General features: G+C 41.5%; 1 protein-coding gene across 1 annotated transcript in view; it reads left to right on the top strand.

The window, feature by feature from the left end:
• The window catches only part of Nell1 (neural EGFL like 1), an 834,960-nt gene that overhangs the window by 769,251 nt on the left and 42,235 nt on the right, over positions 1 to 23,474 (top strand). The window contains 3 exon segments of the mRNA XM_038313841.1: positions 19,664 to 19,740; positions 19,742 to 19,756; positions 19,758 to 19,809. Coding sequence (XP_038169769.1) covers positions 19,664 to 19,740; positions 19,742 to 19,756; positions 19,758 to 19,809 — 144 coding nt within the window.

The raw sequence follows: 23,474 nt of genomic DNA, 5'->3' as shown, positions 1-23,474 counted from the left end.
CTGAAATATATCTCCAGCCTCAGTTGCCATTGGTGACTGACCAGCAAAACTCATGTACCTTTCCCAGGTCACAACTCTTTTTCTGGTTTTACCACTCTACTGAAAGACATGGATCTTTTCCAACTTTACAAAATGCGGGTGAGCCGGGCGGTGGTGGCACACGCCTTTAATCCCAGCACTCGGGAGGCAGAGGCAGGCGGATCTCTGTGAGTTCGAGGCCAGCCTGGTCTACAAGAGCTAGTTCCAGGACAGGCTCCAAAGCCACAGAGAAACTCTGTCTCGAAAAACAAACAAACAAACAAAAAAAAAACAAAAAACAAAAAAAAACCAAAAAAAAATGCGGGTGTACTTATAAAGACTGAGAACTCAGGAACACCTGGAAAGGGAGTGGACACTGTCCTAAACATGGGCTGTGTTGCAAATCAGCTAGGTGCTGTCACATGGTTAAGTTAAAATGGGAAGTATTCAGTTTTGTGATAAGAAGGCTGCTCAGTGTGGCCTCTGAATGCATGTCAGCAATCAGTTGCAGAACTTTTCTGTTTGTATATAATGGTGATATGGTAATCCTTCTTTCTAATGACGAGATCAAGATAATATCTGATTCTGTAGGCATAAAAAAGTTGGGCCAAAGCTCAGACTTGGTTGGGGTTGTGTCTAGAACACAACTTAAGCCTTGCACTCCCTCAGTGAGCATGCAAGCTGAAGCCTGGCACTTCCCCAGTGAGTGTGCAAGAGTAATGAAGAGATTGCATGTACCGGTGACCACAGAACACCCAGGACTGGACACAAGGATCTTGGATTGAATGGGTACAATTTCTACGGACATAAGTCTTTACTAAAATATTAATTTGAATGAAATAGTAATTATAAATGGTTTTTTATTGTAAATGATTACTCTGGCAATGACAATTAACAAAGAAAAATAATACATTATTAAAAGTGGAATGTTCTGAATCAATTAATTAGGTTCCATCATTTTGCAAACTTAAAAAGTAATATAATAGAGATAGCAGTTTTATTAGTCTACAAGATAAAATTTGATTAACATTACTAAATTAAATTGTTAATTAATTTTTGGCATGATTTTTTATTTAAACTTTTATGTAAATTTACTTATGATGAACCTGCATTCTACAAATTGCTATAGCAGAGGAGGGTTAGACCCAGAATGATTAGAAGTTTATTGTCCTTCTTGAAACCAAGGCAAATATCATAACCAAAGATGTTTAAACCTGCCAAACATGAGTGATATCTGCCAGTCCAGGCTGCTCCACAGTGGAGCCAGGTATCATTTAAAGGTGACATATGTTTCTCCTCACCCACTGTTGTTACCTTGCAATCAAGTTGTGAGTACCAGATCTGTCTCTGTGTCTTGTATGTCTCCTTCCCTCCTTCCCTCCCTGCCTGCCTTCCATCTCTGTAGTGAGAAGCAGCAGGCTGTGTTCCTGCTGCCCAGCTTCCGGCCGCCTGGCTAGCTTGTGCCCTGAAATAACAACATACAAACTGTATTCATTTAAACACTGCCTGGCCCATTAGTTTCAGCCTCTTACTCACATCTTGACTAACCCATATCTAATAATCTGTGTAACACCACGAGTGGTGTATTACTGGGAAAGATTCAGCATGTCTGACCTGGCGGCTGGCTCCATGTGTCTATCCCAGAGAGGAGAGGCAGGGCGATTGCCTGAGGCATCTGTCTCACTCCCAGCATCCTGTTCTGTGTACTCCACCCACCTATGTTCTAACCTATCAGGCCAAGCAGTTTCTTTATTAATTAACCAATGAAATCATCAGATAGATAGAAGACATACCTACATCACATCTCCCCTCGTATATGTGTGTGCCTGTGTCTGTGTGTATGTCTGTGTGTGTCAGTGTGTATGTGTGTGTAGGTGTGTGTGTGTGTGTGTGTATGTGTGTGTATTTTTATCTCTTTCCTATTCTGAATTTTGCTGTCTTGTAGGCACACAGATTTTCTGTACAATATCTTCTGGTTCTTCATATTTTCAAAGACTGAAGATGAAGTTAGGACTTAAGGATCCAGCAACAAAGTGGTGTCTTTGGAAATGATTCCCCCACAGCCCATACTAACACAAACCATTCTGTATTTTCTCCCTGCAGTTTGTTTTAAATAATGCTCTAGCTATTTGTAGCATTTTTACACAGTGGCCATTACGGAGCCCACAGTGATCTTCCGGTGGCTGCTGTGTCTCTAGTTCATTCTGAGAGCATGTCTGTGGTACAAGCAGGGGAAGCATGGAGGGAGACAGTGCAGGATGCTGCTGAGACAGAAAGGTGAGCACACAGCTGAGATGCAGGGACTGCCATATAAAACATTGCCTCGCTGCAAGGCTCCTGTTTCCTGTCTCCTTTGCTTTATGTCTCCAAATTCCTGAAAAAGTAGCACTTTGGTCACAGCAAATGAGCCCAGAGATTGGAAGGGGAAGAACTCAGGCAGGCTCTAAGAACTTGCCCCAGCCCCCACAGTATTATCTCTGGGTCTTGGTCACATTACATCTTTAAAAAGGACTTCTTTATTTTTGAGAATATAATGTAGTCACCTTGTTCCTACCTTCCTCCAAACCCTGCTTCCTCCAAATCCTTGCTCTCTTTCAAACGCCTGACCTAAATATTTCCAACTACATAATTACAACCTGCTCAGTCTATATAATGTTCCTTATATGTATGCTTCCAGGGTTGACCATCTGCTGTTGGATAACTAATTTCCTTCCTTGGGGAAGACTATTTCTCCTGCTCTCAGAATTCCTCAGATGCCCTAGTTCTTTGTGTAGGTTTGAGAGTTTTGACATTTACATTGGAAGAGAGAATTCGAGCTCAGGAGTGCTTGATTTCCCTGGGGATTAGATGCACACAAACCATGGATGGGGAGTGCACAGGCTGAAGGCTCAGACAGTATCAACCGAGATGGATCTGACTGCCTGGCCTCCTTTCGTGACAGGTCGCATCTAAAACACCCCTTCAGGGACCTTGTTATCTGACTTCGGTTTCAAAGGTAGAACCTTACCCGAAGGTTGTGAGCAGAAAATTGGCACCTGCAATTTGGTTCACTACAGATTGGAGAGGGAAGCAATTGAAGTTCTCCTGAGCAGAATGCGCAGCTAGCTTCCTGCAGCGCGAGCTCTGGAAGGCTCCTCAGCTGTCCTCTAGTCTCTTCAGTGGTATTGGCCTGATGTTTATCCCAAAGCAGGTGAGGTCCTCAAGGGTAGAGGCCACATGCATAGTCACTTCTGATTTCACAGAGGAAATAACTGGAAAATAAATGAAGCAACATTGCACAGTAAAGACATTAGTCAAACGCAGTGCTTTCTTATAGAAAAAAATAATACTCAAGCTTTCTGACCTACAGAATAGGGAGTGACCTGCATTCCTCAGTCTTGCCATGGGACCAGCACCTCAACCTAGAGTACATAACAGGCACTGGAGACACATTCCCTCTTTTCCTTATTTATACAAATAAATAATCAGTCTCTAGCAAAGGCCCCTGGAATGTGTCAGGAGATGTTTGTGTGTGCAGAAGTGACAATCTCTCCATCCATGCTTTAATGTGTCTTGCTGTTTTCCTCTACTTATTTTAAATTGCTGTTAAACTAATTGGAGTATATGCAGTATTATATACTTGATCTTCCAGCTAGCTGATCTTGGGCTATTTACTTTTCTTTTTGATCTCCAATTTTCCTCTGTGTGAATCGGTGGTTGGTGGATTCAATTTGGCAAGATGAGTTTATGTTGATGGAAATATATTTTGTGTACCCTATACCATGTGGTCTTAGTGCTATTTTTGAAACAATGGATAAAACAACCCTCTAATAGAAAGGCTTAACCAGTGAACCTTCAGCTGCTGTAGAGTGGTCTTCACTGGTCAAAAGAGCTTCTTTAATAAACAATGGTAACAAAACATACTCATAGCCTACAGAGGGGAATCCCACATCACCCGTGCTGACTGTTGCCAGCCTTGGGTTTTGAGTCTTCGGAGCTGTTTCACTCCTGCAAGGACAACTGAAATTATGCCTGGATGCATGTGCACAGCCACAGGAGAGTCCTTTGGGATCTTTCAAGGGTGTCTTCAGTTTTCTGAATTTCTTTTCCAACTCTCCTAAGAAAAGAAGGCACTTTTATTCCATATCCTTTCACAGTCAGACATCACAAAACTTTGATTTTGACAAATAGAGGCTTCTACTTTTTCCCCCTCAAAATAACTTTTTCATTATGATGGCGACCTGTCTAGCTCTGCACAGCATAAAAGGATTTTTCCCTGGGCATACTCTACCGGTGACAGATATATGGCGATGCTTCTTAAACTCCTGACTTAAATTCCTCATTTTCCAGGGGGGCTGGAGCCTCTCTGTTTTGTTTGGAGGTAAATTATCTTATTTATCATGTCTACATAAATATCACCAAGATAAATAATGCAAGCTATTGGAATAATCAAAGTAAAAAATGTGGGCTTGTCTTTAAAGGGACAGGTTTAACATCTTGCCTGAATAAATTAAAAGAGGGGTTGAGTCCCTCCCCTTGAGTAAGAAAATAAAGTATCTGCCTGGACAGTTTCACTAGCACCTCACCCAAGGATTCTCAAGTCCATAAAGAAAGTCAGAGAGACTTTTATTACTTCTGTGACAAAAGCCTTCTCATCAGCAACTTAGGTGGAAAGGTTTGTTTTGGTTGCAGTTGAAGGGTGCAGTCCATTGTGGTGGAGACTGCATGGGGGCAGGAGCGTGAGCTGCTCACAGGGTATCATCCACAGTCAGCAAGCAGGGAGAGAAAAGAAGTTTGCTCCTCACTGGCTTTCTCCTTTTATTCAATCTAGCACAAGCCATAGATTGGTGCTGCCAATGTTTAGGGTGGCTCTTTCTACCGCAGTTAACCCCATCTAGAAATCCCCTCACAAGCACGTGCACACATTTGTCTCCATGCTGATTCCAGATCCGGATGAGCTGATGATGAGTATTGATCACCACACTCAGAACTGAACGGAAGGACTCAGAGGAAAGCAAGGCATAGCCTTGCTTCTGATCTGCCACTTGTTCCAGGGGCAGCGTGACGTGTAAAGAGGGACAGTGGCTTATGACATTTGGGGGTCAGAAAAATAAGGTTGCAGACTCACAAGATAAACCATCTGATCTGTTTCTAGCTTGTTTTCCTAGCCTATGAAATGGAAATAAGAAGTTCTTGGGAGAAATGGCAGTCTTTAACTGGCCCCAGTGACATGAAATCTTGCAATCTGTAGTGCAGAGTTTGAGCCAGCGGGTCAGTGGTGTCAGAGGGATCATTTTGTGTGTCTTCTCTGTTGGGGTGTCATCCCAGGGTTCCGAGATGGTTGTACCTCTAGGCGCTGCTGCCTTCTTTCAACTGATGAAAGAAAGTAAGCACGTCAAAGTTGTCATTACCCTGTTCCCTGTGCCATAGTCTGCCAACTCCCTCTAGTCTCTAATTAGCTAGAATTTGGTCACATGGGTCACATGTCCCTAGCGAAACAAATCACTAGGAAAAGGAGAGGCATCTTCATCTCAAAGTATGATTCCCAGGAGAATCTTGATGAACATAATAAAATGCAGATAAGAACCCTTATCCCAAGAATCTGTTTTGGTAATTGTAACTATATTGCATTAATTTATGCTATGTTCCCTGCTGGTGTTATTTCTATTAAAACTTAACCAATTTCAAGAAGTTAGGCTGAAATCCGAGATTTGTTTCACTATGTTATTAAGGATTAATCTTTTTGGTTAGTCTGAAACCATGTTAGTCCAGGACCTTTAGAAATTGCTTGATAAAGAGTTTCTGACTTGTTGCCATGCTGAATTGGTGATGAACTTATGATACGGAACAAGCCTAAATTCTGGAAATAATAGCTGATCCTGTTGATCGCACAGAATCTAATGCTGTCATGCCCTTCCATTTTTGTGAGATTGTTTTTCTTCTTAGAGAAAATGAACTAAGCATGTTGAAGTCATCACTTGCAACCGGAGAACAAGGATAAGATGCCATGTGAGCACTGAACACTCAAATAATCAAGGTGCTATCCTCCACTCTTGAAGCAAGATTCTTTATTGTGCATTATCCAGCATTATTCACTGATGTGTGAGGTTTTCCAGGTCTAGCTTATGGGAACACAAATGATTCCATTCCTTGTCCAACAGCAAAGACTGTCACCTCTAATCTAGTCTAGGCATCTTTCCTCAGTTTGGGGCGTGCAGTCCACTGAATACCTAAGTCGTGTCCTCCGTGTAGGATGTCAGAGTTATATTCCTGTCCCATTTCTCTGCCCAGCAAGCTCTAGCTCCCATGTCTTCCCAAGCTTTCTACTTGACAGTCTTATATCCAGCTTCATCTTCTTGCCCTCTTGATGTGGGCAGCTGAGGCAGCTGCACATCCCACTCTGTGTTCCAGCAACTATGCTTGGAAAACACTTCTCATATACAGCACTTGGATTTGTTCTGTCCTGCAGTTCAGATGTTGTACATGTTCCCTGCTACTCTACTTAAGGTCATTATTTATCAGAGTATTATTGCTTTTTTCTTTTAACTTCTTAAAATGTTTTCCAATGATTTCTTTAAAGTTCTTTCTTATAAATGTGACTTCTAGTTAGGTGTGCATTTGGTTTCTCTTACCCATTCCTCTTATCTGAATCCTATCTTCCTCATTATTAATCTCCTCAGTAATTTATTAATATGTATTGAAATCATGTCACTTATTTGTAGAAGTAGCAAATTCTTATGAAGGGTTTCTTTTTCTTATAACAGGCAGTTAATTTCCCTGAATGAAAACTCTAAATTCTACTCCCTCTTTCAACCCTTTTACCTGGAAACCTGCTGACAGTGTGTTGAGCCACCTTTAAGTTAGCAATGGACCTTAGCCCTGGAAGGAGCCTGTATGGGATATGACTATTAGTGTAAACTGGGAAGTCAAACAGACCTTGTTGAGGTCCATATTCTAGTACCATCCAGGTATTTTTCCACTGCAATATTATCACACACTTAAGTGTCTGATTTCAAATTATCCATGAAGTACTCTGAAGATCAAATAAAGCAGTAAATATATAACACTCGTCAGAAAGCCTGAAACATACTAAATTACTAATTAGTTCAGATAGTCTTCTCTGTGATAGGAAAAAAATCCCCCAAAATACAATATATCATTAAACAGAATTGAATTTGTAGCTAACTGGAGTGATAGAGCTTTTTAAATTTACAGGATAAGGAGATCAGAAAGGATTCTTCAAATTAAAGTTGGTATTCTGTTTTTAAGTTAGAAATGATTATTTGCATGAATGAAACTGGGTATGAAATATATATGCTTAAATCAATTTTTCAGAGTAGTTTTATAGTAAAAGCCTTTGATCATTGCAGACAAAATAGAGAGATTTAGGCCACTTCTTTATACTTTGAGCTGGTAAGTTTGTATAAGGTAGCCCATTTGTCAGAGAACACTGACATTAAAAAAACCCTCAAATCATAGAGGTTTTAGTTTATACAACCTTCAGAGTCCATAGTGGTAACAGTCCTAGGTCTACACAGCAGGAATGAATGACCCATTCATGTCACTTACGGTTCATCGGTGGGTTGTTCCCTTGTTTTACTGGGAGAACCTGCATAGAAGTCTAGTGTTCAGCAGAGTAATGGGTGAAAATGTTGGTTGAATCAACCCTTTGCTTTTTATACGAAGAATTAATGTATTAACTTGGAAAATAACTTAGCCAAGCTGATTCAGTGATCGGGTGTCTGATCAGCTGCTATTTTTTAGTTAAACCTCTCTGGGGTAAGGGTTTTGATATTAATGTGCTATTGCTACGGGCTAGGGAAGGCAATCAGTGAAAGGTCATTATGTAGCTATGACTGCACTCACCCAGGTCTGAGAGAACAAGGCCCCAGGGCATAATGTTGGCTGTACACCTGGAGAAAATGAGTCAGTACAAGGCAACTTTTGACACCATCTCAGAAATGAATTTCCTGTGGCCTTCTTGCATCCCGTCTGTCTTTTCGCTTCTTTCTTTCCACCAGCAAATGTCTGTCACTGCACACTAAGTTCCAGCTTCCGTTCTGTCTCCATGTTATATCAAGAAGTGTGCATGCTAGTGAGGGAATAAGGAAGAAGCAAGTAAGAACACCTACAGCATATAAAGTCTGCTAGATAATCCGAAAGAAGAAAAAACATGCAAGCAAGCAAGGGAACATGGATGTGACTGGTTAGGGGGAGCTGGTGTTGATGATTATTTGAGTCAAGGGCCAAAATGGTTGAAAGCCTCCTCTCTGGAGCTCTCTGAGTGGACATTCTAGGCAAACCACCAGCATGTGTAAAGGCTAGGGCACAGTGGGGCCCATGGGCTTGAGCAGCAGCTTGGAACCAGTACAGGTGCCCTATGTATGAGAGCAGAAGAGTGGTTGGTGATTTCAAATAAAGTAGATGGGTCAGATAAGGATTTATAAACAGTTAACGGAATTTTGATCTTTATTTCATTGATGATGGGAGATAAGAGAGAAGAAAAAGTTCTAACCTAGAAAATGCTTTACTCAAAGCGTATGTATGTATGTATGTGTATGTGTGTTTGAGAGAGAGACAGATAGAGACAAGCAGCCAGTGAGACATACTGACTGACAGACAGACTGATGGACTATGGCCTGACTATGATTGTTCTCCACAAGACTCGTGTTGCTACACGGCTCCCATTGTTCCAGGGCCTTTAGAGGTATCATGTCAGGAAACATCTACTCTCGCAGAAGGTTAATGTAGATCCCAAGAGAATGCTTGACTATTATGAGAGTTTATTGCAAAACAAACCTGGAGCTTCCATCTGGACTCTCTTGACAGTGATTGCCCAGGATACATGTCCACTAAAGTATGTTCCTGTCAAGTGTGGATCAGTCAGCAGCCCTGACCAGGAGCAGAGCAGGTGTTCTTAGACTGTGATCTTAGACACGTGGGACTTTAAGCAAAATAAATATCATTGCTTCAAAAACTGTTCAATGTCAAATATTTCAATGGCAATAGAAAGTGGACTAAGTCATATAAATGTTAAATCTTTGAACAAAAGATTTTGCAATGAAGATGCCTCTAGGTAGTTGTAAGCATGTGTCCGAATTTGTGTTTGTTTCTATTATACCCATCTGTCCCTCCTATTTAATCCATCCATCCATCCATCCATCCACTGCAAAAAAGTCTCCAGACTAAATGAGAAAATTATGGAAAACTTGGTAAGTTTATTTAAAGAACAAACAGACCAAAAGAGAAGAAGGCCTTGGAGAAAAGTTAGAAGGGCTCCAATCAAGACGAGCCTGACTCCCTTGCTTAAAGTCAGTTAGGAAAGAGACTGACAAAGGCAGAAAAACCATATCACCCTTTCTATGAACATGATTTTTTTCTCAGATTTTAGTTTAATGGCTCAAAAGATCTTGCTACTTAAGACATACAAAAAAACATTTTGAAACATTTCTAAGACTCTTTGCCTTTATTTGGACTTTGTTTGAGTTTTAATGTATAATCCTATACATTAAAAGAACTTTTAGAGGTATCACCTTCCCTGATTTCAACCTATACTGCAGAGCTGTAGTAATAAAAACTGCATGGTATTCGCATTAAAAACAGACACATTGACAAGTGGAATCGAATCTCTAAACTAGATGTAAATCCACACATCTATGGACACCTGATTTTTGGTAAAGAACCCAGAAACCAACAATGGAAAAAAGAAAGCATCTTTAACAAATGGTGTGGTTCAGCTGGATATTGATATGTAGAAGAATGCAAATAAACCCATATCTATCACCCTGCACAAAACTCAAGTCCAAATGGATCAAGGGCCTGAATATAAAACCAGATACATTGAACCTGATAAAAAAAAAGAAGGTGGGAAGCATCCTTTAACACATTGGTACAAGGGACAGCTTCTTGAACAGGACACCAATATCACAGGCACCAAGATAACAATGAATGAATGGGGCCTCATGAAACTGAAAATCTTCTGTAAGACAAAGAACACTGTCAACAGGACAAAAAGGCAGTCCACAGAACAGGAAAAGTGTTTCACCAATTCCACATCCAACAACGTGCTAATATCCAAAATATATAAAGAATTCAAGTAACTAGACAGCAGCAAACTACATAATCTAATTTTTAAAATGGGTACACATCTAACAGATGATTCTCAACAGAGGAAACCAAAAAGGCTGAGAAACAGTTAAAGAAATGTTCAACATCCTTAGCTATCAGGGAAATTCAAATCAAAATAACTTTGAGATTCTGTCTTATACCAGTGAGAATGACTGAAGTTCATGCTGGAGAGGACGTGGAGCAAGGTTCTTGGTGGGAATGCAAACTAGTACAGCCACTTTGGAAATCAATACGGTGGTTTCTCAGAAAACTTGGAAATGATCTACCTCAAGACTCAGCTATAGCACTCCTAGACATATACCCGAAGGATGCGTCATCCTATCAACAGGACACTTGCTCAGTTATGTTCATAGCATCTTTATATATACAGAAACTGGAAAACAACCTAGAGGTTTATCTGTCGGAGAATGGTTAAAAAATGTACATTTACACAATGGAGTATTACTCAGCTGTTGAAAAGAGAGACATGGAATTTGCAGGCAAATGGATGAAACTCAACAAAAAAATCATCCTGAGTGAGATAACCCAGAGGAAAATCATGGTGTCTATTCAGTTATAAGTAGATATTAGCTGTAAAGTAAAAGATAATCATGATATGGTCCCCAGACACAGGGAGATTAAAGGAACAAGAAGGGATTAAGCAGGGTGGGGGTAGGGGCACAAGGATCTCCCAGTGAAGAGGAAATACAATAGAATTTGAATATGGACTGGGGTGATTGCAGTTGAGAACAGGAGGGATCAAATCATGGGGGAATATTGGAAGAAAACTGAAACTGGAGTTCATTTGAGGAGGTGAGGTGAAAAATTAGTTCAGTAGAAACCTCCTGGAATCTACAGGAATAACCCTAGCAAAGACTCTTGTGAATGGGTGAATGGGAAGCACAGAGCCTTCCCTGGTCATCATGTGTAACTAGGCAAGGCTTTAAGCAGAGGGATTAGGACACCAGTCCAACCACAATTGCTTTGATTTGCACTTTGGCCTACCTGCAGAGTATTCTGGGATTGGAGCCTAGTAGAATCGTCATCAAAGAGACAAGAGAGACTTGCATCCAGCAATTGATACAATAAATCGATGCAAATTCCTGCAGCCCAACATTAGGCAGAACTTGGGGAATCCTGCAGAAGAAGGAGGTAAAAGGATCAGAGGAACAAGAGGAGATAGGGACACTACAAGAACATGGCTTCAGAATCAACTGATCATGACTCATGGGTGCTCATGGGAACCTGTAAAGGTCTGACCTAGATCCTCCTTATGTATGTTATGACTGAGTAGCTTCATGATCTTGTGGGACTCCTAACAGTGGGAGGGGGGGGGACTGTCTCTGATCTTTTTTGCCTGCCTGTGGTATTTTTTTCTTCCTATTGGGTCAACTCGTCCGGCTTTGATGGTTTGTGCCTGGTATTATTGTAGCATATTATACTGTGCTTGGTTTATGTCCCTGGGAGGCCTGCTCTTTTCTGAGGGGAGATGTTAGGAGGGGTAGGTCTAGGAAGAGAGGGGAGATAGGGAGAAGGACTGGGATACAGGAACGAGGGAAAGGAAGGGAATCTGTGGTCAGATATAATATATGTAAGAAGAATAAAAAAATAAGACATGCTTTGCTTGTTGTTTTATTATCAATTTGCTTATTGAAGCAACTGGGGATCAAAGAGGTTGCTGCACCTTCAGTGGTCACTGAGGCGGAGAGTCAGACATGCTGACACTGGTGCAGAATGCAGATTATCTACCGTGTCAGAAATTAAGCTTCCAACGAGGCTTTCAGTGCAATATCACAGAACACTTCCGTTTTCCATAAATAATCGAGACCTAGACACTGGACAGCCTTGGTATGGATGATAGTTTCTCTGGAGCTGCATGGGGCTGTGAGTTAGAGACCAGTGATTTTTACCCTCTAATGAGTGCCTGCTTAGCTGTGTGGAGTAAAGCCACAGAAATAAACTCAGGAAACGATAAATACCTTGTTCAGAGTTATACAGCCAGGAAATAACTGGACCAGACCTCAAACTCTCTAGTGACTGACCACACAGCTTTTCTGGCTTGCCCTTTATTTCCCTGACTCTCAGCACCAAACTTCTGGAACTGCCTGCATAATACATGCTGAGAGCTTTTCTTGCTTTCCTTTGGGGAGTGAGTGAGTCTGTATGAGTTCTAATTCGAAAAGTCTGCCATTTAATATAGCAAAGACTGTCTTAACCAGTTGGGAAAGGCTGGGTGTACCACAGGTGTACACCCACCCTGTGTAATGGATCGGTATCACACCATGTGCTTTGCTTTGTTTAGAGACAGGCTCTTTCCATGGAGTCCTGAATGTCCTGGAAATTGCTATATAGACCAGGCAGGCATTGCTGTATAGACAAAGATCTGCCTGCCTCTGTCTCCCTAGCTGGGATGAAAGGCAAGTGCAACTCCAGCAGGCTTCCTCATCCTGAAAACAGCACACCAGAGCTTCACGTTTATAAGAATAAGCTTTTCCATGTAGCAATGCTGGAAGCCAGAGAGAAAAAGGTTCTGCTTTCTTTAACATGTGACTGCTAAGGTTTCCCTAGACACTTGCCTCCAATGAGCAGGCGAACACAAGGCTGAGGATTCATAAGGCATGCGTATGTGATGTGCGGGAGTGACATTCCTCATTTCAGTCACAGCGATTCACCTACTTGCAATTGAAGTACTCATGACAAGCCCTGAGTTTGTCAGAAAGTAGCCGGAAAATTCTGTTTTCTACTGAGGGGGTCTCTACAACTCTGTGTTCAGTATAATATTAGCATCTAGGGAACACTAGATAATCATCAGGTTTTAGTTTGCCAATGCTTGCAGCAATTTGATGTTGCCGACTTTATTTTCTTAATTTATCTATATTGGTGAAGAATGCAAGTTTTTAGGGTCTATTGAATATGGAGTCAACGTTTTATTAATTTTGTTGTCTCAAGATACAAACAAATATCTTTAAGATCCAGAAAATACTTCTTATTATTCCCAACTAGTTTCCTGGCTCCAGGTTGATACTTTTCTATCTTTTTTGAGTTTATAATATAATTACCATTCTATTTCCCCTTCTATTTTTCTCCTCCAACACCCCTCCCTTGCTCTCTCTCAGATTCATGCTCTTCTTTTCTTTGTTGTTATATCAATGTGTGTATAGACAAATATGTATATGGGATCCACTCCGTCTGTGACTTTATTTGTTTTCGGGGCTGAATACTTGACATTGGGTGATGAACTGGTGTGCTCTTTTTCAGGGAAGCGTCTTCCTCCCGATCTCAACATTCCGTTGTTGCCCAGTGTTTATGGTCTAGGGTTATTTCTTTTAATTTGGAGAACCCATTTATTCTATTTTCTCCATTTTAGCAGTGATATCATTCAAAAATATTAATAATAATATTGAGTAGAAACATATATCTTGAGGTTTGTGTTCAGCAGCATTGTGAAGTTTTACTTTATTATTTTTATCCTACAAATCAGAAAACAAGGTCTTAGAGGATCTAAGTAATACATTCCTGTGTTGGTAAGCAAGAATTGTTAAGTCGTGGGTCTCTAAAGCCTGCAGTCTGAGCCACAGCTGCGTTTTTAATATTGAAGTTTTTCCTGCCAGGTTTTAACCTTCCAAGACAGAAACTCCATCTTCTCAAGAAGAAATAGAATTATGCTTAGCACCTAGTAGACACCCAGTAACCTCATACTGAATGAAAGATAACAAGCCTTTCAGTGACTCATTCTTAAGCTACAACCTCTTCGGAGCAGTTATGATGCCCTAGCACAGTGGTTTTTAGGGCTGCGACTTAAGGCTGTGACCCTTGAATACAGATCCTCCTGGTGGCACTGGAGACGTTGCTGTGTCATATGGAATACCCCTTTGTCCCAGAAGTGTGACTGGCAACTGTTCATTGCAATGGGTCATTGATCTAGTTCAAGGCCTCTGGTTTTTGGTACATTACCCTCACTGGATCCTGTGTCTTGGAGATCTTTCAGGTATGTTCTGCAATACCAGTCCCTTCATGAGCTCCAGCAGGATATAGATGGGGTAGATGCTAGGGTGAGTCAACCCAAGGCCCAGTTGTGGGCCTACATGTTAGCCAGGCAGGTCAGATCAAACCACGATGGCCACCCTTCTTGGATGTGGTGGCAGAATCAGTTTCCCTAGAGGCATGTCCTCAGGGTATGTTCATCCTCACCTGTGGTGAGAGGTTGGGGGCCCTCTATCCCGAGTGCAGGGGCCAGCTCTCTCAATTATTTTGTTGCTACTTCATAAATAATTTTGACAATGTTATTAATCACAATGTAAATATCTGATATGAAGGATATCAGATACGTGGCCCCCAACAGTGTTGCAACCCACAGGTTGAGAACTGCTTTGTAGCAACCTGAGCCACAACTGTACTATGAGCTTCATACAATTAATATAAAATACAAACTTGCTTATCGAGAAAGGATATTAAAGATCAAAGATATATTCAATGGTAGAGTGCTTGCCCAGTGTTCCCAAGGCCCTGGGTTCAGTCTCCAGGAGAAGTAGGAAGAAAACAAGGAGGAGGAAAAGAGAAGGAAGAAGAAAAAGCAAAGAAAAGCTCTGAGAAAACATTATTGACTAACGTACATTTTCACCCAAGAATTCCAATAGAGAGACCTTAAGGAAGAGAATAGCCAAGTCAAAAGAGTGAGACTTCACAAGAACCTAGTATTTGCAGAGGGCTTTTAATAGAAAATGTGCCCAGCACACATCCTGAGCAATATCTAATATCATACAGAACATATGAAAATCCTCAGATAATCATCTGCTTCTCAGTGTCAATAAAGCCTTAATACAGAAGGAATGTTCACTGAGGGAGTGCAGAGCTCCTTTTGTTTTCAATATCTTCCCCTTTAAATTTCTAAATGGAAGCAAAGTATTAATCAGAAACTACAGAGTAGCTGTCAGAATTAAATAATACGTAAACATTGAAACAACCCCATTGAATTTAGTGTGATGAATTGGCCTCTTGTCTGGTCGTTCACAAACAGCAACAGTCGTTGTATTCCCAATCTGTACTGCGATTCCTGGCCATCATTCTTCTCACTCATGGTACTAATTTATATGTTCCATCCATTTGTTCCCACATACCTTCATTGAGACTTACCATTCACTTGCTAAGAACGGATATGAGTCTAAATGAAATCTGCCCCCCATCATTTCTCGGAAATTGGTATTTGAATGACAGATGCAAGCGGAAATGTGTATTGAGCAGGATGTAATAAAAAGTATATCACAGAGACCTTGAGCCACTGGGGGCGGGAGGAACTGGAGGAGGTGGCACTAGGTGAGAGTTGAAGAACACCTGGGCACGGCCTCTCTTCCTTGATTGTCAGGTTCTAGATTTTAGCTATCAGGCTGCATTCATCTGCGCATTCATCATAATACTAAAATAATGTTTACAGATTTTTACCTCAGAGAATTGAATAAATGCATTGTGTTTGAATCAACCACCCTTTCTGGGCTCACTGATACGATGCTGTTGTGACTGATGCTGACTAGAGTTTTCGCCATCGTTCAGCAAAACACCCTGGATGTAATGTTAGTTTGTGTAGCTTATATGGTTATAAATACCATAAATTCTAGTCTCAAATATCCTTCAGCATCTGTTGTTCTTTTAAACCCCTTTCTTGCCTTGTTAGATCTATGCTAGATTAAGCTGAGATTTAGACAGAATCCTGGATCTTGCTATTGGAAAGAAAAACATTTTTTAGGGTGACTGACATGCTGACAGCCAGTCATACCCACTATGATTCATCAAAATTCCTCCATCAAGAAAGTTGGATCCCACAGTAAACTCATGGGGACCCTGTTCCACAGCATCTATCTTGTTTGTATGCCAGCAGCAGTGCTGGCTGTGAGAAACACATCTCCACAGACAGAGGCAGTCCTGGCTGGTCTTCAGGGGAACTAGCCCTTATAATGTGTAAAGGCCTGGAACAGCTGAAAACCCTCTGTGTGTTTTCTGGACCTGTGGTGGCCGCATTGAACCCTGTGGTGACTGAATAGAAGGGATAACAAGTGTTATGTGCATGGCACACATGTGTGCTCTCCACATGCAACAAGGATATAAATAGAATGCATTTCTAGCTGCAATTCATTCTTCACTGGGGCCATAAATATGCAGCAATATCACCTGGTGCCCACGTGTGATCTGTGGTTATTCTTGGCAGACTCCCAGAATCTGTCGTCAGTGAACTCCAGGGAAAGGGAGTCTTCATTGTCTTTCTCATTTCCAGCGGATGTCAGAGCTGCTCCAGGGTCCCTGGGGGAAGTCTCAGACCTGTCTCTAGCGTCCTCTCTAACTGTGAGAGTACGTGCTTGTCTGGTTTACATTCTGTTGTTGCTATAAAGTACTCTAACCAAAAGCAGCTTGGAGAGGAACAGGGTTTATGTTGCTTATACTTTCAGGTTACAGTCTACCACCGAGGAAAATCAGGCAGGGGATTGAAGCAGAAGCTACAGAAGAAAGCTACTCGTTGGCTCACTCACAAACTCACTACTCGGCTCTTGCTTACCCAGCTTTCTTACACAGTTGATGATCATCTGCTTAGGCATGGTACTGCCTACAGTAGGCGACACCTTCTTAAATTATTTGCTAATCAATACAGATGCCTACCGACATACCCACAGCTCACTACGATCTCAGCAATCTCTTAGTTGAGACCCCTTTCTCAGGTGACCAACTTTAGACTGTATCAGTGGCTACTAGGTCACTTGTATCCACAGGTAATGTGACTCTTCTACAGCCTTAAACCCTTAGTAGTCTCATCATTTTATCTTAGAACTCAAAAAAGTGTTTGTCTGTCATTTATTCTGCCTCTAGAAATTTCCCATTGAATTTAGAGTGGAAGTGATGTCATCATCATCACCATCATCCTCATCCTCATCTTCATCACTATCATCACCACCATCACCATCATCATCGAAACAGGAACTTACCATGTTGCCTTGCTGGCCCGAAACTTACTATGGAGAGAGACTGGCCTCAAACACACAGAGATTTGCCTGAATTTGCCTCCTACATGCTGGGATTAAAGGTGTGTGTTCTCATGCCTAGCTTGTAGGGTTTATTTTTAAGGTCAGCTTATTTATCCTCTAAACCTGAAAGTGAAAGGGAAGGAAATTTAAAGAGGGTTTTCATGGGCAAAGCAAGATGAATGGTCGTTTTGGTCCTAAGACACCTCAGCTTTCCACCCCTGCCTTCTGCACAGCCAAAGGGGTAGCACAGCAGCTGCTGCTTACGCGTGCGAGCATGAGGCCGAAATCTGACAAGGTGTCGAGAGATCAAGGGGCCACTTTGCGGAGAGATTTGAAAATGTCAAGGCAGAATGTCTTGCTACTACTCCATGTAAAGACTTGTTTTTCAGAGCCTAACACGAGGAAGCCATTTCTGAAAAATCAATCTCTCCGTTACACTTTGGTATTCCCACGGCCTTGTATTCAGTGAGCACTGACTGAGCTGACTCTGGTAAGTGAGGTGAGCCTTTCCCCTATGTGAACTGAGACCGTCGGCCCATCTCACTTGGTATTTCTGAGAATTGTTGTCTGCCTCATAGCTTCCACCTATAAGTTTGGGAAGTGAACAGTCAGCATTAAATGTTGAGAGCTCATTTCAGGGAGATTATATAATGTACGCACAATCTAATTGCAACTATCTGAAGATGCCAGAGAAGTTCTGGGGCCTGGCATGCAGGAAACATATTGAAAATGCTGTGCCAAAGGAATGCATGCTGGGAAAATTGGTGGTAGGGTGGCCGAGCTCATTCTGCACAGTCTAAGGCACTTTCTCTTTGGCTGAGTTGTCAAGAGGGTGAACAATACCGTCATATTTCAGCTAGATCCTCAGCTCAGTGTACAACTCCGGGCTTCAAAGAAGTAATTGCAGAGAATGACCCTGAGCTGGTATCTTCAATAGGCCTTGTAGAAAGAAATCCCAAAGTGCATTCATTCATTTATGTTTTATATTCCATTTGTTAATTAAATTCATGTCCATAGATGCCATATTCAGATATTTCCAGGGGATAACAAAGAGAAGGGTTTGGCCAACAGTGGCGACATTCCAGGAATAATTATGTGGAGGAATTCTGTAAGAAGGAACCATCCCTGGCATGATAACCAGCAACCAGAGTCTGCCTAGTTTAGCTCAGGGGCAAGTCCTTGGGCTTAAAATTCCTGTGCATGATTCAGGTCTTTGCTGATTGTGAAGAATCAGATCATGGGAGAAAATAAGAAAGCTCTAGAGACTCCCCTTTCTCAAGAATATGTGAAGAATGGGGATTTTTAGAAATAACTATTCTAGTAAATTAGCATGTTGTTGTCCCCAGATTATTTTCCCCGAGCAACAGATCCATGAGATGTTGAAACATTTCCCCCAAAAGCATTCACCAGTGAAATAAATTTGAAAAACGATGTGTGAGGTTTGGATGGTGCGTGTGTCCCTGTCTGTCTGTGTGTCTGTGCGTCCTTTCTCTGTCAATGGAGTAAACACATTCTTGATAAAAATGCCATCTATCCTTCTGGACTCCTGCAGGAACATCACCCTGTTTTGATACTGTGTTTAACTCTCAGTGTTTAAAGATACCTATTTAAGTGCTTAAAGATTAACTCATTTTCAAGTTTCCTTATTCTACAGTGTGTGTGTGTGTGTGTAAAACTATACATGTACACACATATACACAAATACAGACACACACACACACACACACACACACACACACACACACACACACACATATATATATATATATATATATATATAGATTTTTTTGACAGGGTTTCTTCTCCTTACTTCTGAGTCTGTCCTGGAACAACTAAACTCTTGTAGACCAGGGTTGGCCTTGAACTCACAGAGATCTGTCTGCCTCTGTCTTCTAAGTGCTGGAATTAAAGATGTGTGCCACTGCCACCTGGCATAAACATGGGAATTTTAAAATGTCAATTGGACCCTTTTTTAGTGTTTAGAGACGGATTTCTTTTGTGTAGCCCTGCTGTCTTGGAACTAGCTCTCTAGCCAGGCTAGCAATGAAGTTACAAAGATCCATCTGCCTCTGCCTCCCAAGTGCTAGCATTAAAGGCATGTGCCACCACCTCCTACCAACCAGTCAGACCAATTCTTAATCTGGGATTTCCTGCACTCACCTCTTCTTAAAATATCTTTGAAAACACACAAACCATATCTCGAATGACCAGTTGAGGGATGCTGACTGTGAGAACAGCCATGTTTATCTAATAGCCTGAGTTGTCAGTTTTCGACTTTGGTTATGCAGATGCTCGGCCGGAATGTGCTCAGGGATCACCAGGTTTATACATATTACTCTTTTATGTGAGAAGAATACTGGTGAGGGAAAAGTTTCATTGTTTTTTGGATTCTGAACGAAATTTGTATTTGAATCATCTTGTAACTTTTATTTGAGATGATAAGTCAGCGGTAGTATGCCAGGAGCTTGAGCATGGCTTGAGGCTTTTACCATTAGGTTAGCTGTACAAAGACACTAATGTCCTGGCGGGCTTGTGTTTTTCTCTGAGGGCAGATATTGATGAATGTTGCAGAGGGGATTCGTTGAGTGGCCACAACCACTCCCGCTGCGTTAACCTGCCAGGGTGGTACCCACTGTGAGTGCAGAAAGCGGTTTCCATGACGATGGGACCTACTCACTGTCCGGGGAGTCCTGCATTGGTAAGCAGCTCTCAGCAACACCCTGCACCGGGATCTTTGCAAGGGGTGACTTGCTTTGCAACTCCATGCGATCACTCACTGGTTGAATTCATCTCTTTCCAATTCTCTTCCCCTACAATTTAGAGATTCAGTCAAGGATTATGCAAGGTGGGATGTTGGGAATTTTAGGGCAGTCAGAGGAACAAAATCTGGCTCTTTGTGCTGAGGTGTTTCGTTCTCTCTCTGTAGCACCGTGGGGATAAGTTGAAGCTTTTGGCAGTCTGAGGAGCAGCTGACAGGTGGAAATAGTGCTCCTTTCAGAATTAGAAAGTGGAGCTTGACTTCAAACTTTTAAAAGTCACTCTGCTCTCTGATCCTTATCTGGGTATGTGTAAAAGGAAAAGGAATAATAATATATGTATGTTTTCAGGATGAGATGGAACATCTGTTTAAAATCGCAAGCTTTGGACTGATGCCTGCGTAGGCTGTATTGTGTGTTAACTTTGTGGTCATTGACGTTGTCATAGTCACCACCTCCTGCTGTATCTTGTGTTAACCTTGTGGTCATTGCTGTGGCCACAGCCACCACCTCCTGCAGTGTCACCACTAATCGCCATCCCGCCTGTACTTCTGCTCCTGTTCAGTGTAGGAAGCTGGCAGAGTTCTTGAGCTTAGGACTCTAACGTCTTGAAGGAACCTGGCTGAGGAGGACTTAGCTGTTTCCTTGAGGTCCATAGCCAATCCCGTTCCTTCAGGTCCTTTGCAGTCTGCTGAGTTGGTGATGGTTCTACAGTGATTTAATTAGTGCTTTTGTAACCTTTCCCCCAGTGTCAGCAAGAGGCTAAGATGAGCTAAGCCACAGTGGAATATAGCACTAATTTTCCGCCATCCTCTTGCTGTGGGGATGAATGGGGTACAGCATAGCCCCTAGAGGTGGACTGCTGCTGCCCAATTCCAGCTCTTCCACTTCCGCATCTGTTCGTTTAGGCAAACACTTATCTAGTCTGTGCCTCTGCTACCTACATCTGCAAAATGGAGATAATGCTTATATCTAATTGTTATCAACACTGTAATAGCTATCTGGATTAGTATCTGTTAAATATTCACCATGTATTAGTGTTTACCTTAAATGTCAGGACATTTCAGCACTGTGCTAATACTCATCTGCATTCCTATTATTGTTGAAATGATGGTTTTTAACTTCACAGAGAGTGTTTCCTTTAAGTTTTCACATACTTCCTCCCCATATCGCTGGCATTTCTGTATCTGTATAGCTCAAGACAGAGCTTATGTAAACAGTGACCAAGTGGCTGTACCAGAGACCCGGAGACAGAGACAATATTAATATATATGATACTAACTTTGAGGACTGAAATACAAATTTAATTTTTGGTAATTATATGTAATATCATTAATAAAGGAAATGCTTGGATTTTAGTTATAAAGAGCACCCAGTTAAAACTGCATCATAAACGACAGGACGTGTCGTGGAGGCGCACAGCTCTGCATACGGTGTGCCTCCACCATGGATGGGAAGTCAGGCATTGGCTCAAGCATTGTAAGTGACTGGACCAGCCATGGCGCTGCACAGCTCTGCATGTGCTGTGCCTCCACCGTGGATGGAAAAGAAGGTGATGGCTTATGTGCAAGTTCATCTGTTTTCTTGTTTGATGTGTTCATAGGAACGATTGGCCCTCTAGTTCGCTGATTTTATACTCTTTACCCAGGTCTGTTTCAATATCGCCTTTCCAGTTTTAAAACATGCTTTGTTCTGTTGCTTTTCTGGTGAAAACTAGTCTAGTCGGAGTACAGTAAATCAGGAATGCAGTCAGAGTATGCGGCTACCAAAGCAACTCTGACACAGATGGGGTGGCTGCTTGCTCCCAGTCACAAGGTTTATTTGATATCAGATGGAACTGAACCTAGGTCCAGAGAGTCAGCATCATGGATACACAGGACAGTCACTGTGTGCATGTGATCATCACAGTAGGTTGACATTTCATAGTCCCAGTGTTTGTCTCTGTCTTCCAGGCTGAGTGGCATGTGTGCACATGCACAGGTGTGCATAAGAATGCTTGTGTGTACACGTCTGTGTATGAGCTCATGCCCACCCTTGCTTCGTCCATGGACTGACTCCTCTTCTGTACAGGACACTTCCTGATTGAAGTGGACTTTTTGACAAAAAAAAAAATGGTTGTTTTCATTTATGTCATTCAAAGCTTTAGTTGTTCATCTAAATTACTTTTCTTTCTCTCATTTTTACAAAAAAACAAAAGAACATAATTCTGGCCATCACTCAGTGTTTCTTTGTAGCTGACAAGCAATTTGGTTGACTCAGAATTTGTTTCTGGACAAACAAATGTGTAAATTGTGGTATGCCATCTTCCCATTCACACTTATTTTTAGTACCACCTTCTTTATAAGCAACTTCTCATGGTTTTCTTGCTTTTAGGTGGCATTGTTCCTGCCTACATTCTGGCTTCATTTTCTTGGTGTGCTAGCCTGCTTGCTCTTTCCATGTCTGCAACATGGCAGTGAGTGCCTCCTAATCCCTGGTTTGTCTTCATTGTCCTCTCTGGCACTTGGCATTGCTGCCGCATCCATTAGGCCTCCTATCAAATGTTTTTCTTTAGGGAGAGCCAGTTTGACTATTATTCAAGTCTCTGTCTTTTATTTTCCTCAAGCACTTTGCTATACTATATATTTTTTATCTTAAATACTCTTTAGCACATGCGTGAGCATATTTCTAATATTCTTTTGAGTCAAACATACATGTTCTTGTGAGACAAGATCTTGTCTGTCAATACTATACCTGTGGCCTCTAGAAAAATCCAGTACTGAATACAGCTGTGTCAGATGAGTGAAAAGAACAGATATTCAAAATACATGAGGTCAGCTGCATTTTCTATTTAGCATGGGATATGAGCTAGGTCTATAGATTGTTCTGCAGGGCAAAAGATGTTAGATTCTGTCTAACCACTTGAGACATTTCACCGGGAGCTCCCACCACACCAACCCTGCATCACACCTTCTGGGGATTTTACTGTGAACAAGTGGAGATGTCTGTTCTTGAGGGATTTATGAACTGAAAGCTCAGAATCATAATAACAGAGCTTACTGGCAGTGAAAATTATCACACCTGAATAAGCCCTAAATAGCACAAACCACTAATACTTACATTTAAAAGAGTAGGCAATTCCTAAAACAACCTTTGAAATAAAAAAGATGGTTTTTGCAAAATGGACTCAGCTATGCTTTCCCTCCCAGACAATGGCAGAAACACAAGCTTTAGAATCTAAAAATGCAGACATTTAGGCTTTTAGAAGAATGGTCTCATTATTCTATGCTGTTTTTTTGTCAGATGGCAATAATAATACCTGCTATATTCACTTGATCAGAAACTCTACACTGTTGACACAATAAAGAATAGCATTCTCACAAGATGCATTTTTATCTATAAAAATATTCAAGATTTGCCTTTTCCCAAAGTAGATCATGTGACCTTAGAATTGAGTGGTGCCAGGTATCATAGAGGCAGAGTCATCACACACAAGAGAATTGTTGGTGACAATTGTTCTGTGTATTGTTCAATTGTACAGGGATGCCAGAAGACAAGGACCCACAGATACCTGTATTAGTGTTATCAAAAGGTACCAGTGCCCTGCAGTGACACTATGTTTTCATAA

The sequence above is a fragment of the Arvicola amphibius genome, chromosome 12 (assembly GCF_903992535.2).
Source record: "Arvicola amphibius chromosome 12, mArvAmp1.2, whole genome shotgun sequence".
Lineage (NCBI taxonomy): Eukaryota > Metazoa > Chordata > Mammalia > Rodentia > Cricetidae > Arvicola > Arvicola amphibius.
The sequence above is the reverse complement of the archived record's forward strand: the minus strand, read 5'-3'. Positions and strand labels throughout refer to the sequence as shown.